This window comes from Acipenser ruthenus, chromosome 4, assembly GCF_902713425.1.
Source record: "Acipenser ruthenus chromosome 4, fAciRut3.2 maternal haplotype, whole genome shotgun sequence".
Lineage (NCBI taxonomy): Eukaryota > Metazoa > Chordata > Actinopteri > Acipenseriformes > Acipenseridae > Acipenser > Acipenser ruthenus.
The window spans coordinates 105,358,294-105,375,292 of record NC_081192.1 but is presented as its reverse complement, the minus strand read 5'-3'; the positions used below and the strand labels follow the sequence as shown (position 1 = coordinate 105,375,292).

At 40.3% G+C, this 16,999-nt stretch overlaps 1 protein-coding gene across 17 annotated transcripts in view; it reads right to left on the bottom strand.

Moving 5' to 3' along the window:
• Positions 1 to 16,999, bottom strand: part of kmt2ca (lysine (K)-specific methyltransferase 2Ca) — a 146,393-nt gene that overhangs the window by 41,435 nt on the left and 87,959 nt on the right. For 13 of the 17 annotated variants that reach the window (XM_059023332.1, XM_059023333.1, XM_059023330.1 and 10 more), the window contains 12 exons: positions 16,569 to 16,720; positions 15,868 to 15,933; positions 15,120 to 15,332; positions 14,000 to 14,128; positions 10,888 to 11,007; positions 7,832 to 7,962; positions 4,865 to 5,057; positions 3,808 to 3,912; positions 3,410 to 3,457; positions 2,229 to 2,366; positions 1,839 to 1,871; positions 204 to 302 (listed from right to left, as the gene is read on the bottom strand). In XM_059023332.1, coding sequence (XP_058879315.1) covers positions 204 to 302; positions 1,839 to 1,871; positions 2,229 to 2,366; positions 3,410 to 3,457; positions 3,808 to 3,912; positions 4,865 to 5,057; positions 7,832 to 7,962; positions 10,888 to 11,007; positions 14,000 to 14,128; positions 15,120 to 15,332; positions 15,868 to 15,933; positions 16,569 to 16,720 — 1,427 coding nt within the window. The remainder of the gene's footprint in view (positions 1 to 203; positions 303 to 1,838; positions 1,872 to 2,228; positions 2,367 to 3,409; positions 3,458 to 3,807; positions 3,913 to 4,864; positions 5,058 to 7,831; positions 7,963 to 10,887; positions 11,008 to 13,999; positions 14,129 to 15,119; positions 15,333 to 15,867; positions 15,934 to 16,568; positions 16,721 to 16,999) is intronic. The other 4 variants (XM_059023335.1, XM_059023341.1, XM_059023336.1 and 1 more) reach the window with 2 other exon arrangements.

The window sequence follows — 16,999 nt, the reverse complement described above, 5'->3', positions numbered from 1 at the left end:
TATATACACACACACACACACACAAACCCACATCCAATTTCTTGCATGTGCAAAGAATAGATTTATGGCACACAAAGTATTAATATTAAATAGTTTCTTTATTGCATTTTTTCTAAAAAGCCCCGATACATGAGAAAATCCTGGGTGAACATGAGCCCAGATTGTCTGCTCCAGTAATGCCAGTCTGTTTGAATGAAACGCACCCTGGTTTTGCAGTGGTATGTGCGAGTGCTGGGGAGTCTGGGTAGCACTTGGGCTCAGGACTGCGGTGAACAGCTCCTCCACATCCTTCCCTTCAAGCTCTGCAGTGAATACGTGAACAGGGGGGTTACTCTGTACAGGAACTACAAACCACATGCAAATGAATAGCAACATGGGGACTGGGATTCCATTCCATTCATTCATTCATTCACAGTGTGTGCAAATGTATTACAGCACCTCGAGGTGTGTCACTTATATCCTTTATCCTTTGGGTGTCAGAATTGCAATTTTCAGGTTAGCGATATAGAAACAATAGGTACTTGTGTGTGGAAATGTTAGACCCCTTTATGCTTTAATTAGGCATCTTAAAACAACTTCTTTAAAGTCTTGCGCATTTCACCTTCGATCGGTTAATTTATATGCATTAGTTGATTAAATCAGTAGATTAAAAATCGGCAGATTAATCCATGTGCATTTTTAATAAAGGTAACAATATTACAGCGGCGGTCCTGCATAGTAATACTAAATAATCAATAGAATCTATAAATCAATAAATAAATAAAGCCAATGGGAATTTGATCTTTTTAAACGCATGTATATTACTTTTAATTTTAGTAAATGGAACACATTTTCACAGAACATCGGTTGTTTCCACAGCTACATACTTGGCTTCCTTGTACTTCTGAATCTAGCAGAACCTGAGGCACCGAAGAGATTAAACCATTGGAATCTTGTTACAGGTGCCGACAATACTTACTGTGGCTATTGACAAGGGATTGCTTAACATGCTGTCGTAGTCAGAAATCAGAGAAAGCAATTCCACCTCATACCTCTTTTGGAAGAATTGGTGCCTTCATCAGTTCAGGTGTTTCTGGTGTACACCTCAATATTTTCTGAGAAAGTTCTTGAAGATTGATTCGTAACCAAATTGACTACAATGTGTCTCATGACTTTTGTCTTATGACTTTTTTTTTAAAATTTGTAAAATGCAATTTGAAATATTACTTTGAAGTTCAATATAATTCTCAATAACGGTCTCTATAATAAGCATTATCGCGCAAAATTTAGCTATGCTTACACCCTACGCGAACACATTTATGTCCCGTCTCTGCTCACTAATGATTGGACAGCTGTATAACAAGGGGCAGATCTTTGAGTCTCCCATTGGTTAAACCTACTAAAGACCTTCAACTGTTTATGTCCCGCCTCCGCTCACTTATGATTGGATTGCCAGAGAAAATGCAGTTTTATTGGTTGATTATTTTACATACAAAAATAGAACTGCACGATTACATTTAAAAAAATGAATATGCGATCAACTCTTAGTTGATTAATCAGTCCGATGAGTCTACTAAATCGGAGCAGCCCTAATTTTACCGTTTGTGGCTCTGCGTTTCTTTTCTCTTACTATTTTAAATGAATTGCATGAGTGGTCTATTAAAGACCTACTACTAGGTCTACTAATCACTACATTGACAGTTTTGACAATTTCCCAAGATTTTCAGATCCAGTGGTTTGATTTCATAATGGGGTGTTGTAATAAATGTGCACACTGCTGTATACAGTGCCATTCATCCCACAGTGCCTCACAGCACTTTACATGTCGATTATTTGTTTATTTAGCAGACGGCACATACCTGGAATTTTGTACAGTTTGCTTAGGATCGCACCTGAAATAAGAGAACAATGTGATTATTATTGAAAATATTAAATAAAATACAAAATATTAAAAAGCTGAAGCTAAAACATAATACAAAGTAAGAAGCGTCACAGTTAACACTAACTACCAATGAAGTGCTCCCCATAGAGTTCCTAATGGGATTGGCATACTTGTGTTCACCTGTTAAATGTTACAGATGTTAAACTAATTCCGGGCGTGTCTAGTCTGGGCATCAACCCACACAGTACAGGCATGTGTACCAGCCTAAACTCTACATACAGCTTCATCTCCAGCACACAATACACCTGCAAGAACGGGATGGCAAGGAAGGTAGGCGTGCAATGCGTTAGGCAAGAAGGGTCCTTACCATCCGTGACCATTGTGTCCAGCTCTGGACTGAGAACCCCGCCGAGCGGCTCCTCAGGCAGTGGCTGTGCGCTGCGGCCGGTACTTGCCAGTGGGGCCAAGGATGAATCATCTGACACGGGACCTACATCCAGACCAGCTAAACAAACCAAAACCACAATGCAATTAGTGTCCAACCATCAATTATCAGGCATTAACTGAAGCCTTTATGGGCTCGTAATGAATCCAGTTTGAGCCTCAGCTTGTGCGTGTTTATTTAATACAATTTGATAAAAACAGGCGGCTATTCACAACCAACCATCCAGGTTCTTATTCATGAATCAAAGGACAAGTGCTTTCAATTGTTACTTTACTAGTGGTCTTTCCTCTTTGAGTTTTTGTTTTGATGTAGGGGGCAATTCTGAGTGGTTCTGTTGCTCCAATATTACAATGTAATATTGGGTTTCTCAGTATTGGAATCCAGCAGGCATTTTAGAATGACCCCATAGTGATAATACAAACAGGAACTCAAATCACTCAGTGTTTGGAAACATCCATTATAGGGCAAGTAAAACAAAAAAAATTAAGATTTTTTACACTACTAAAATACACACATCATTATCTTACATGAAAGTGAACTAAAATCAGGATACATAATTGCAAACAGTTGCTTTATGAAAACTCTGCCCCATATCTGAATGCAGTTCAATCCTTTAGTTCAGGTAATTGCATGATAAAAAAAATAAAAAAATAAAATAAATCAAATTCTTAATGCCAATTAAAAACAGGTACAGTGCTCCCTCATTCTGACCTGCACATCAAAAAACACTGTGAAATACTGAACAGTTCATTAGTAAAGGGCCCCAGTACAATTTACTGGCATTATGTGTGAATAAATCAACATTGGTGAATTATCAAACCATGAAAAAATGAAGAAGCACTGTATTTATTTTAAAATTAACTTCCAAAAAGAAAAACGTGTTGGTTGCATTACATACTGCAGCTCATCGGGTGCAAACTGAATTAAAGCAAAAACAAATCCTATATTAAAAACAACTACATTGGTGGTGTGAGAAATAGTGACAAGTGAAGACAGAGAAGCAACAGCAAACACTAACACACAAAAAACATGAGCACAGCTACTCTGTAGAGCTCGGAGAAATACTACTGCTAGCCATGGGTAAGCCATGATCTTTCTCTTACCAAAAGGAGAGGGCAAGTTGTCAACCTGGTAAGTGTATAAATCAAGACCTACAGGACCCAAACCAGATAAAAAGGGATGAATTTAAACAAAGAAACAAGAAGAAACTGAAAACAGGGGGATATATGCATGTATATAAAGCATGCTAAAAACAGTATGCAGCATGCTTGAAAAACAGAGTGTAAGAGAGACATGCTGCAGTGCTCTCGCTAGATAGCAAAGCAGAACATTAAGTAACGTGAAAGTGCACACTGTATGTCAAAGTGAAATATATCAACGAAATTCTGAAGAACATGCCAAATTCAAAACATTTAAAGGTTATAAAAGTATGAATGTCGTTATAAAAGCAGTACAAACAAATACAAAACAACAAAAGCATTTATCTAACATCTGCATGTACCTGAATTCTCCCCAGGCTTCACCAGCTCATCAGAAAGGATCCCCAGTATATCATCATCTGTGTTGAGGACTTCAGAGAGGGCAGCTAATGGATCCTCAGGGTTAGCTGTAGAGAAAATAAATAAATTGTACTTTCTAAAAAAATCACCTGACCTGCCATATCTTGGAAGACGAGGTGTGACTCAGTCTAACCTATATGCGTGCAAATTGTGCTGTACAGTTTATGACTGATCACCACCTGGTCTCTACTAATATGGACTTGCAGGCCAGAGGACACACCAATAAAAAAGCAAACAGTGCAGTTTCATGGCTTAAAACAGCACCATGCTCTTGGAACTTACAGTATGGTGTGATTGAGTCAGAAGCTAGTAACTGGGGGGGGGAGGGGGGGGGGGGGTCGACACGGACGGACTAATACATACAGTGATACACACCTCTGGCTGGAATGGAAGGACAATTCAATAAGAAACGGGAGAAAAAGGCTGACCTGCTGCTGGGCTGTTTACCTGGTGAATAAACACTACTTTGTTTGCCACTTACTACTGAAAAAATTACAAAGCCATCATTGAAATACCCAAGCACCTCCCCACCCAATACATACACGGTGAATCTGAAAGGACACACAACAGGCACACATGGACTCAAACAGCAACACTTGCAGTAAACAGTTACCAGGGAGGTATGAAGTCTGATCTAAAGTGAATATCATTTGGTAGACATTCAAATGAATTCCCTATAGTGCATCCTTTCTGACTCACCCTGTGAATATGACATATACAACTACATGGCTATACAGACTCAATTACTCTCTCAATCCCAAAAATCAGTATTCACTGGGGTTAACGGAGCATCCAAATTGAAAATCTCAATAAAATAGTAGTATTTTTTTACTTATTTTTACATTTTGGATATGCAGGAGGCACCCGGAACAATGATGGTCATTATTTTAAATTCACATAGTGGTAACTTGAGGTCGCGTCTAAGATTTAGCTGAGCCCCTTGGAATAAGGCCTGTGATTCGAGGAGATTGTACAGTTTACTACAGGGTGTGCACATACACAGGGCTGCTGGTTTGGCTGAAATCGGGGTGCTGGTAGAACTCAGCAGCGGATCAGAGGATGGATCCAGGAAGTTTGTATTCACACTGGGGGTCCTCCCATCAATACGAGCCGGGTCCTCATCAGACAGGAAGTCCAAGCTCAGCCTGCTCTGTCTGCTTGTGTCCAGCAGGTTTCTCCCAAAAAAAGCCTCCTGTCGAAAACAGAGCATCCATTAGATGAACAGCTGTCCAGGTTAAGGTTAGTATATTGGATTTAGGCCTGTGAACCAATTTTTAGCGACTTAAAAGATCTATTTAAAAGCATTGAAATGTCTATTTTCATGATTCCACTTTGAGTCTCTCTCTCTTACATTCAAAAATAAAAGAATGCACAACAGAAATGAATGTGCCACTGAAACCCCTCAGAATGCCCATTTCAGAGGACAGGTGTGCCTCACTTCCTTACGCCACCTGGCTTCCTGAGTGAAACCAAAACAACCCCAGCGTCTGGAGCAGAGGCTGTTTAACCCTTTGCGGTCCTATGCTGGATCAGGTCCGACATTACAAATTTTCCCTTTCCGGTCCGATGTCTGACCCTGTCCGACATCATCAAAAAGACGTAAAACACAGGTCTCTAGTCGTTTTTTCTCTGGAAAAAACAGAGAAAACCATTCAATGGCTGAGAAAAATGGGCGGATCTGAGCAACACATAGCCCCGGCACCACAGAGATAACACGGACATAAACAAACAAGATAGCTGCTTCTGCATCCAGCGCTCAAAGAATATCAGACATTTGCAGAGCTTTTTGAGATGTTATAGTAATAAAATAATGACTTGGATCGCATTATTGAGGAGTGGTGATAAAACGAGTGATCAGGAGATGATTTATCAGTATGCACGACTATGAAGAGGTATGTGAAAAATACAGCGAACAAGGGGTGGATGCAGTATTAAGTGTCCTGTTGATATGCAGTGCCTTTTAAACTTGTTTTACTGTGAAAAAAAACACTTAAACAGCGTGTCTAAAATAAACTGTGCATGTGAAAATAAATTGGACCTGACGTGCCTGAGACGCGTTGAATAAATGGACCGCAAAGGGTTAATGAAAGAGGGGTTCTTTAAAACATTGCCAGCAAGGCAATGTAACTACAGAAGGATGGTTCTCCCCTCCATTGTACAAATGTGCTTGGTAAATAAGAAACAACAAGTACAACTAGCTGTCTGTAGACAGTTTCAAACCGTTTGTGCAACATAGCATGTTGCTACAGCCTTGTGTTGGATCACAGTAATCTTGCATGTATATATTCGTCAAATATTGCAGTAAGCACTTCTGAGTATTTCTATACACCTATAAAACTAAACGTAAAATCACTGTAAATGAAACAGAATACCAAAAGAGAAATAAATGTATTGAAGGGTTTCCGTGATAAACAGAAATATTCAAATCAATCCCACAATGCAACGTGACCTTTACAATGCAACGTGACCTTTACTGCCACACTACTACTTCCTGGGTCACCTACATTTATTTATTTCTTAGCAGACGCCCTTATCCAAAAAGTGCGCAGACAGCCATCTTTAATTACACCTCACCCAGACCAGCCAGCTCAGCGATACCTGACAAAATGAGCACAGCCAGCCATCTTTAATTACACCTCGCCCAGACCAGCCAGCTCAGCGATACCTGACAAAATGAGCAGACAGCCATCTTTACCAACACCTCGCCCAGACCAGCCAGCTCAGCGATACCTGACAAAATGAGCACAGCCAGCCGTCTTTACCTACACCTCGCCCAGACCAGCCAGCTCAGCAATACCTGACAAAATGAGCACAGCCAGCCATCTTTACCTACACCTCGCCCAGACCAGCCAGCTCAGCGATACTTGACAAAATGAGCAGACAGCCATCTTTAACTACACCTCGCCCAGACCAGCCAGCTCAGCGATACCTGACAAAATGAGCAGACAGCCATCTTTAACTACACCTCGCCCAGACCAGCCAGCTCAGCGATACCTGACAAAATGAGCAGACAGCCATCTTTAACTACACCTTGCTCAGACCAGCCAGCCCAGCCACACTTGGGAAAAGGCAGTGGAAACGAGACATAGCATGGTAATAAATGAAATCCTGCCATTTGCACCAAACTGCCAGCTCAAGCAAGTTGGCTTCCATCCTGTGTGTTCAACAACTCAAACTATGAATGCGACTCCCTGCTGTGTAAAAACATTAAAAGCCTAACGTGCAGGGATTTCAATAATTGATTAAAGTCGTTCCTCTAGTGAGAACCTCAAGTTTAATTTGGAGCTTGCAGAGCAAGGAAAGCCATGGTGACAGGCAGCATGCTTAATAAATCACCATCTTCAACTGTTAGAACAATGTCTCCCCAATGTGAAATAGGAATGAGATTACATTAAATTAAAAACGGAGGCCCCTGTGGTCCCCTTTTTTGAAAATGGATTGGAATGGTTTTAACGAAGGGTACATTTTGACTCCAGAGGTTTGAAACATTTCCGAACAGCTGCTCAAAGCTTTGGTAATAATATTCTTAATTTGCTGTAACAGTACAGCACTGCTTACAGGCTGTGCACTTCATTGGCTTCTTTCCTGTCATTACCCATCCAGCTGCTTCCACTGTTGACTCACATGCTTTCAGCCAGTGGTATACTTTGATCCAGAAGACACTGCTGATGCGAAATGACCCAGGAAGTGCAAACAGATAACCCAAGAATAAGGAAAGTGAAGTAGCACCATGTGTTCTTTTCAAAATTGCCCATTTGAGACCTAACTGGAATGTAAGTGCACAACAAACATGCAATTATTTTTAGCGACAATTACTTCAAGGTATGCTTTGTTTGTTCTTATTTTGTTGGTTTTAAAACCAGATTACTTTAAATGCAGAGAAAAAAAGAACAAAAACCCAAGAGTCAAGCTAACCCCGAGAAGAAACAATGATAAAGTCACTTTGCTTTTTAAATAGGAACTTGCCTGTAAATATGCTGGAAACACCTCTTCAAGTTTATTCTTCTTCTTCCTGTAGCGCTTCTTTGCTTTCTCTATGCATTCAGAGGCAGGTGCAGTCTCTTCCACTGGTGTGTCAGGTAAAGGCTCATTCCAGCCTAGGACAGAACAGAGTGTTCAACATCTGCTAATTTCAGATGGATTCATTCAAATTACACAACGTGACATCTAATATGCTTAATTACATTTCGAATGCACTTAGTGCTTACTATAGATACATATTTATAATTTTATTTTAAAAAAACTAATTTATTTCAGTTCACAATCACATTTAAAAATAGATATCCTATGTATTTTGTTTTCTGATCTCTGTATGCTGCTGACCAAGCTTAAACCGCACATTTTATTGTGTTGGTTGTACTTGTAATTTCTAAATTATTGCCCCTAGTACATTTTGGTGGTTAAATAAATACATTTTAAACAATTATATTTACAGTTAAGGATAATAAAAACAATAGCATCTGTAATAAAACAAATTTAAATTCAATGGATGTAGTAATTGTAACAATTTAATATGTCATTAAAACCGAGATTAACTAAGATTCATTTTTTTAATCGTGAGATTAAATCGCGATTAATTTTTTTAATTGCTTGACAGCCCTAATATACATATACATATATATACACACAGAGCCAGGTGCAGGGTTTATAAGGAGAGCAGTCAGTCTGCTCTAGGCTGCTGAGTAGAAGGAGGCAGAAAGAGGTACTCTGCTTCCCAGCAGTCGTGAGGTTGTATTAAACCTGTGTGATTTTGTTTACTGTGTGGTGGGGAAACGGCCTAGCTGTCCCACTTGTAGTCAGGGTGTTCCTGTGTGTTAGTTAATGCTTGTAGAAGAGCTAGGTGTTTATTTTGTTTGATTTTTGTGTTTATTAAAAGTAGCGCACCAGCGCTTAAAATCCATTCCAGTGTGTTGGGTCCGTGTTTTTAAAGGGGCTAGAACCGCGAAGAGGGTCGATTCGTTTACAATTTATATATATATATATATATATATATATATATATATATATATATATATATATATTACACACACACATACACTACCGTTCAAAAGTTTGGGGTCACTTAGAAATTTCCTTGTTTTCAAAAGAAAAGCAATTTTTTTGTCCATTAAAATAACATCAAATTGATCAGAAATACAGTGTAGACATTGTTAATGTTGTAAATGACTATTGTAGCTGGAAACGGCTGATTTGTAATGGAATATCTACATAGGCGTACAGAGGCCCATTATCAGCAACCATCAGTCCTGTGTTGCAATGACACGTTGTGTTTGCTAATCCAAGTTTATCATTTTAAAAGGCTAATTGATCATTAGAAAACCCTTTTGCAATTATGTTAGCACAGCTGAAAACTGTTGTGCTGATTAAAGAAGCAATAAAACTGGCCGCCTTTACACTAGTTGAGTATCTGGAGCATCAGCAATTGTGGGTTCGATTACAGGCTCAAAATGGCCAGAAACAAAGAACTTTCTTCTGAAACTTGTCAGTCTATTCTTGTTCTGAGAAATGAAGGCTATTCCATGCGAGAAATTGCCAAGAAACTGAAGATCTCGTACAACGCTGTGTACTACTCCCTTCACAGAACAGCGCAAACTGGCTGTAACCAGAATAGAAAGAGGAGCGGGAGGCCCCGGTGCACAACTGAGCAAGAGGACAAATATATTAGAGTGTCTAGTTTGAGAAACAGACGCCTCACACGTCCTCAACTGGCAGCTTCATTAAATAGTACCCGCAAAACACCAGTCTCAACGTCAACAGTGAAGAGGCGACTCCGGGATGCTGGCCTTCTAGGCAGAGTTGTAAAGAAAAAGCCACATCTCAGACTGGCCAATAAAAAGAAAAGATTAAGATGGGCAAAAGAACACAGACACTGGACAGAGGAAGATTGGAAAAAAGTGTTATGGACAGACGAATCTAAGTTTGAGGTGTTCGGATCACAAAGAAGAACATTTGTGAGACGCAGACCAAATGAAAAGATGCTGGAGGAGTGCTTGACGCCATCTGTCAAGCATGGTGGAGGCAATGTGATGGTCTGGGGGTGCTTTGGTGGTGGTAAAGTGGGAGATTTGTACAGGGTAAAAGGGATCTTGAAGAAGGAAGGCTATCACTCCATTTTGCAACGCCATGCCATACCCTGTGGACGGTGCTTGATTGGAGCCAGTTTCCTCCTACAACAGGACAATGACCCAAAGTACAGCTCCAAACTATGCAAGAACTATTTAGGGAAGAAGCAGTCAGCTGGTATTCTGTCTATAATGGAGTGGCCAGCACAGTCACCGGATCTCAACCCTATTGAGCTGTTGTGGGAGCAGCTTGACCGTATGGTACGTAAGAAGTGCCCATCAAGCCAATCCAACTTGTGGGAGGTGCTTCAGGAAGCATGGGGTGAAATCTTTTCAGATTACCTCAACAAATTGACAACTAGAATGCCAAAGGTCTGCCAGGCTGTGATTGCTGCAAATGGAGGATTCTTTGACGAAAGCAAAGTTTGAAGGACACAATTATTATTTCAATTAAAAACCATTATTTCTAACCTTGTCAATGACTATATTTCCTATTCATTTTGCTATATTTCCTATTCAAACTCATTTCATGTATGTTTTCATGGAAAACAAGGAAATTTCTAAGTGACCCCAAACTTTTGAACAGTAGTGTACATACATATATATATATATATATATATATATATATATATATATATATATATATATATATATATATATATATATATATATATACACACACAACAACTATATATATATGTATATGGCTCTTTGAGCTTAAAAATAACCAGAAAAGAATAAAACCAAATGTTGCTGATCCAATAACCACTAACCAAAAAAACACACACAACAACAACAACAACAACAAAGCAGGAAATGAGTTGAAACTGTGGTGGCCGATTGACATCCAATGTGTTTATCGATCATGTTTCATCATCTCAATGGGCTGCGACAAGTTATTCCATGCAATACACATCTGCCCCAACAGATCTCTGAAGAGCAGCACCCTGCACTACTTACTTTCCTCTTTGCCCAGGAGACATTCAGACACAGAACCCGAGGAATCCTTCCTACAGAGGGAGCGCTTTGCCTTGCCCTGGCCAGTCCGACTCCTCTGGCGTACCATAAACCCACCAATACCTGGGAAAGAAATGCCAGCCTTTCAAAATGCAATGCATTGATTCTGTAAGGAGCTGCTATGCTGTGCTGCATGCAGTGTGCTCTGACTCATAGTGCAGAACCTACACGTAAAAACACCAGGGGCTTTGCAATTCAAAAGCATATACAACTCCTCCAGTGCAACGCTGATAACACTGTCCACTTACGACTTCAAGTGGGTAAAAACTGTACAGAGCACCCAGTGCACATTACACTTCTCTTTAAATTTCCTTTGAGGTTAAAATGGTCCCTGTGAATTAAATATGCAAGGGAAAATTATCGCAGATCAAAGTCTAGATGCTTGTGAAAGACGGCACTCTTTTTTACAACCCATATTAACACTGCTGGGGTGGTGAGGTGGGGAATTCAATAAAAAAGCAAACACATGGTTTTGTTTAAGTAACCAGTGCCTACATTTGGGGATGTATACGGTTCTGGGAATATATGATATTCTGGTGATTGCAGTTCAGCAGTGTGCACATGTATTAAAACACCCCATTGCTTCTGTAGTTCAGCAGTGTGCGCATGTATTAGAACACCCCATTGCTTCTGTAGTTCAGCAGTGTGTGCATGTATTAGAACACCCCATTGCTTCTGTAGTTCAGCAGTGTGCGCATGTATTAGAACACCCCATTGCTTCTGTAGTTCAGCAGTGTGCACATGTATTAGAACACCCCATTGCTTCTGTAGTTCAGCAGTGTGCACATGTATTAGAACACCCCATTGCTTCTGTAGTTCAGCAGTGTGCACATGTATTAGAACACCCCATTGCTTCTGTAGTTCAGCAGTGTGCACATGTATTAGAACACCCCATTGCTTCTGTAGTTCAGCAGTGTGCACATGTATTAGAACACCCCATTGTGTCTGTAGTTTTGATTTGTTGTGCATATGAAATTAAACCACTGTAAATGAAAATCACTGAAAATTGTCAAAATAGGCAAAATTAGAGATTATCTAATTTAATGGATGACTTTAAAAGGCCACACATGCATTTCATTTAAAATAGTAAGAAAAAGTAACACAGCCACAAATGGTAAAATGCACGAGGCTTTTTATAAGTTTAAGATGCCTAATTAAAAGCAGAAAAGTGGTCTCACATTTTCACACAAGTGTCTAGTCTTTCTATATCACTGATTACTGACTGTATATGGTGTTGGAAACATATGATATTATGGTGATTAAAGTAATACAAAAAAGTATGAATTTCCACATAAATCACAGGTTCTTAAACTTTCAAACCTTCTGAACTACACTTTAACCCTTTGCGGTCCTATGTCGGACCTGGTCCGACATTTTCTCCGGAAAAAGCCATGAAAACCATTCAATGACCGAGTGAGACCGATAGGAGCCGAAAAAAAGGGGGCGTATCTGCATGAATACAGATAGCCCCGGCACCACATAGATAACAGACATAAACAAACAAGACAGCTGCTTCTGCATCCAGCGCTCAAATATCACAGACATTTGCAGAGCTTTTTTTAGATGTTATAGTAATAAAATGATGACTTGGATCGCATTATTGAGGAGTTTGGTGATAAAACGAGCGATCAGGAGATGATTTAATCGGTATGCACTACTATGAAGAGGTATGTGAAAAATACAGCGAACGAGGGGTTGGGCGGGGCTGGGAGATGCAGTACTGAATGTCCTGTTGATATGCAGTGCCTTTTAAACCTGTTTTACAGTGAAAAAAATCACTTAAAAACAGTGCGTCTAAAATAAACTACGCGTGTGAAAATAAATTGGACCGCGCCTGAGATGCGCTGAATAAATGGACCGCTAAGGGTTAAAAAGCAACAGCTTAACAGACCGCATTACAATCCTGAGAGAGCTCTGCACTATTTCACAGACTGCATTACAATCCTGAGAGAGCTCTGCACTATTTCACAGACTGCATTACAATCCTGAGAGAGCTCTGCACTATTTCAGACTGCATTACAATCCTGAGAGAGCTCTGCACTATTTCACAGACTGCATTACAATCCTGAGAGAGCTCTGCACTATTTCACAGACTGCATTACAATCCTGAGAGAGCTCTGCACTATTTCACAGACTGCATTACAATCCTGAGAGAGCTCTGCACTATTTCAGACTGCATTACAATCCTGAGAGAGCTCTGCACTATTTCACAGACTGCATTACAATCCTGAGAGAGCTCTGCACTATTTCACAGACTGCATTACAATCCTGAGAGAGCTCTGCACTATTTCACAGACTGCATTACAATCCTGAGAGAGCTCTGCACTATTTCAGACTGCATTACAATCCTGAGAGAGCTCTGCACTATTTCACAGACTGCATTACAATCCTGAGAGAGCTCTGCACTATTTCACAGACTGCATTACAATCCTGAGAGAGCTCTGCACTATTTCACAGACTGCATTACAATCCTGAGAGAGCTCTGCACTATTTCACAGACTGCATTACAATCCTGAGAGAGCTCTGCACTATTTCACAGACTGCATTACAATCCTGAGAGAGCTCTGCACTATTTCACAGACTGCATTACAATCCTGAGAGAGCTCTGCACTATTTCACAGACCGCATTACAATCCTGAGAGAGCTCTGCACTATTTCACAGACCGCATTACAATCCTGAGAGAGCTCTGCACTATTTCACAGACTGCATTACAATCCTGAGAGAGCTCTGCACTATTTCACAGACTGCATTACAATCCTGAGAGAGCTCTGCACTATTTCAGACTGCATTACAATCCTGAGAGAGCTCTGCACTATTTCACAGACTGCATTACAATCCTGAGAGAGCTCTGCACTATTTCACAGACTGCATTATAATCCTGAGAGAGCTCTGCACTATTTCACAGACTGCATTACAATCCTGAGAGAGCTCTGCACTATTTCACAGACTGCATTACAATCCTGAGAGAGCTCTGCACTATTTCACAGACTGCATTACAATCCTGAGAGAGCTCTGCACAGTCCAGTGAAGCCGTCTTTTCCAATCAGTCCCTACCAGGTCTGTACGGTTTTCTCTTTCTCTTCTTGATTCCATCAGCCCCCTCTGCTCCCTTAGAGTCGTCATCTGCAGCCTCGCGTTCCGGGCTGGAGCCAGAGTTCCCATCACAGTCTAAAAGGTCTCCTTCTGCATATGAAAAGAAATAAAAATATTTTCAAGTAATCATGACTTTTTTGTATCTATTAAACTAAATTCATGTAGTTCTGTGAATTAATAAAGTGGTATTAAAAAAATGAAAGTTCCAAGAACGATTAAGACATTCGGAGTGCATCTTCCCTATGCCTTATAAGCTAATAAACAAACAAACAAAAAACAAACAAACCACCATCAGCCTTGCACAACTGAAAGGGAGTTTATGACACTCCCTCGTCATATTTAACACTTAAAATCTGGCACCTCTGCCTTAGTCCTGTCCTCAAGACACCAAAAAACTTGTTGCTATGGGATGCAAAAATCAGTTCATAAGTCCTCAGAGGTTGTATAAATAAACAAATCAAAACTACTTGTGCAAAATTCTGTAGAACCCCTAGTTGGCTTATTCAGCCCTGCTCTTTGTTCCAACCCTGAACCTCCATTGGACACCCTTACCCTAGACCAGTGGTCTTCAACCCTGGTCCTGGAGAGCTACAGGATTTTCTGGTTTTCATTTCAACTGAGCTCTCAGTTACTTCACTGCACCAATTATTGGCTTAATCAGTAACAAGTGTTCCAGACCTTTAGCCACTGATGATGTAAAGACACCTAGAAAACCTGCAGAATAGGGGCTCTCCAGGACCAGGGTTGGAGATCCCTGCCCTAGGCCCTTTGTTTATGGATGCAGTAGACAATGATATGGTGTAGCCTGCACAGCTCTCATAATAAAAACTGCAAAAGCAGGTACAAAATGTGACAGTAGAGACCAGGCCAGGTCAGTCTTCTTTTGCACTGATTTGACCAAAAATGTTTCTTCCCACACAAGAGAACCGTCTACAGTTAAACTGTCAGAATTTACCCAGAATTCATCTGTACTTCACTGTTTTACTAAAAGCACCAAAGCAAATAAGGTTCAGCAAAAACCTCCTTGTCGCTGCTATTCTTGTGAAGCCGTTCAACGACACACGTGTACACTTGTCATTACCCCGGCTGTCATCCAGGTCTCCATCTCTGGAGAGCTCAGACTGTGGGTCTGGTGGCGTCTGTAACACAGCCACGCTGTTTTGGTTGATTATCTTCAGTTTCAGTTTGGGTTTGGGTCGTTTCCGTCGCGGTGCTGCCACGGTCAGACTCTGCAGCCGTGACAAACCCAGCTCTGTCAAACAGACACCATCCTGGGTGTATGTCTTGGGTGGGTCTAGAAAAGAACGGATCTCATCAGCAAATCAAATCTGTACTGTCATTGCTCTGGAAAATGATAAATCATTCATTTATATATAGGGTGCACATTTATTAGAACATTTCAAGATTTGTCATTTATACCCTTTACATACCTACCTGTAGGAAAACCTCTGGGTGGGAGAATTTCAATTTTCGGTCAGTCAGTGATATAGAAACAATAGGCACCCGTGTGTGAAAAATGTTAGACCACTGTGTGCTTTATTTAGGCATCGTAAACAACTTCTATAAAGTCTTCTGCATTTTACCATTTGTGGCTGTGTTCTTTTTTTCTGACCATTTCAAATTAATTGATGTGTGGCCTATTAAAGTAATCAATTCAATGAGAAATCACAAATCACTAATTTTCTTATTTTGCCAATTTTCCAAGAGTTTCATTTCCAGCGGTTTGATTTCATATGCACATCAAACAGAAGCAATGGGGTGTTCTAATACATCTGCACAGTATTGTATATATATATATATACACATGTTGTAGTTAATTGCACATTTACCTTGTTCCTTTATTTTCGTAACAATGTGTGCCAGTACTGGTGATTCAGGGTCCTCTGGGACTGATCCTGGACATGGAGAGGGGAAACAGTTTTAATAACAACCACTTCAGCAGGACCATCACACATCTCAACAGGAATACGTTTGCTACAGCAAACTTTTCAATACTATTGCTATATGCATTAAAACAAAACCTAGCAATGAAGCACCTCATTATTATACTATTTTTGAGGGACAGATCTTGTTAATTGATAGTCATCCAATATGGTAGAAATACTAAATATTCCTCTATACTACTTGTCAGGCATAAATCAGGCACCATGCATGTGTGTGGTTATTAATTCTGGACAATACAGACCTGTTTCTTTCAGGTGTGAAATGTTTCAAAGAGAAACTAAATTCAGATCAGTTTAAAGTGTGGTGCAGCCGCAGGGTAAATTTAACAGTGAGCATCCTGATCGACATTATTATTATTACTATTATTATTATTATTATTATTTATTTCTTAGCAGACGCCCTTATCCAGGGCGACTTACAATCGTAAGCAAATACATTTCAAGTGTTACAATACAAGTAATACAATAAGAGCAAGAAATACAATAACATAATAGATGATACGGACTACAATGATGCTGGATTAGCGGACATCCTACATATTTTAATTTTCAAACATGGACCCTCCCCCTAAAAAAACACCACTTACGACAGGCTTTTTCTATTTTCCCTGCAATGTTTTGGAGTTTACCATGCGACGGTGTCATATATATCCTGCACATGGCGCAGTCAAAGCTGTTGTCTGCTGCGTTTTCCAGTTCCTCTTCTGAGTTCAAGTTCTGACAGGAGGCATGAATCCACCTGGTGGGGGGGGAAGCATAACAGCTTGTGATCAGATTAACTGCTGGTGTATATGAGCCTGCAGACATTATACAGGGTGATGCACACTGAGTGTGCTTAATCCTTCATACAGCAGTACCCTGTTACATAGATCAGGTGATGGAGAACTGTGACAGGGAGACCCTGTCGCTGGTTCTTGGGTGCATGTGTGCCTTTATGGAAGCAGCTGGGACATGCAACAAGAGAGGCATTGCTGGGGAAGTAACTGAGCAGGTAGGCTTGCCCGGCGCTGAACTGATG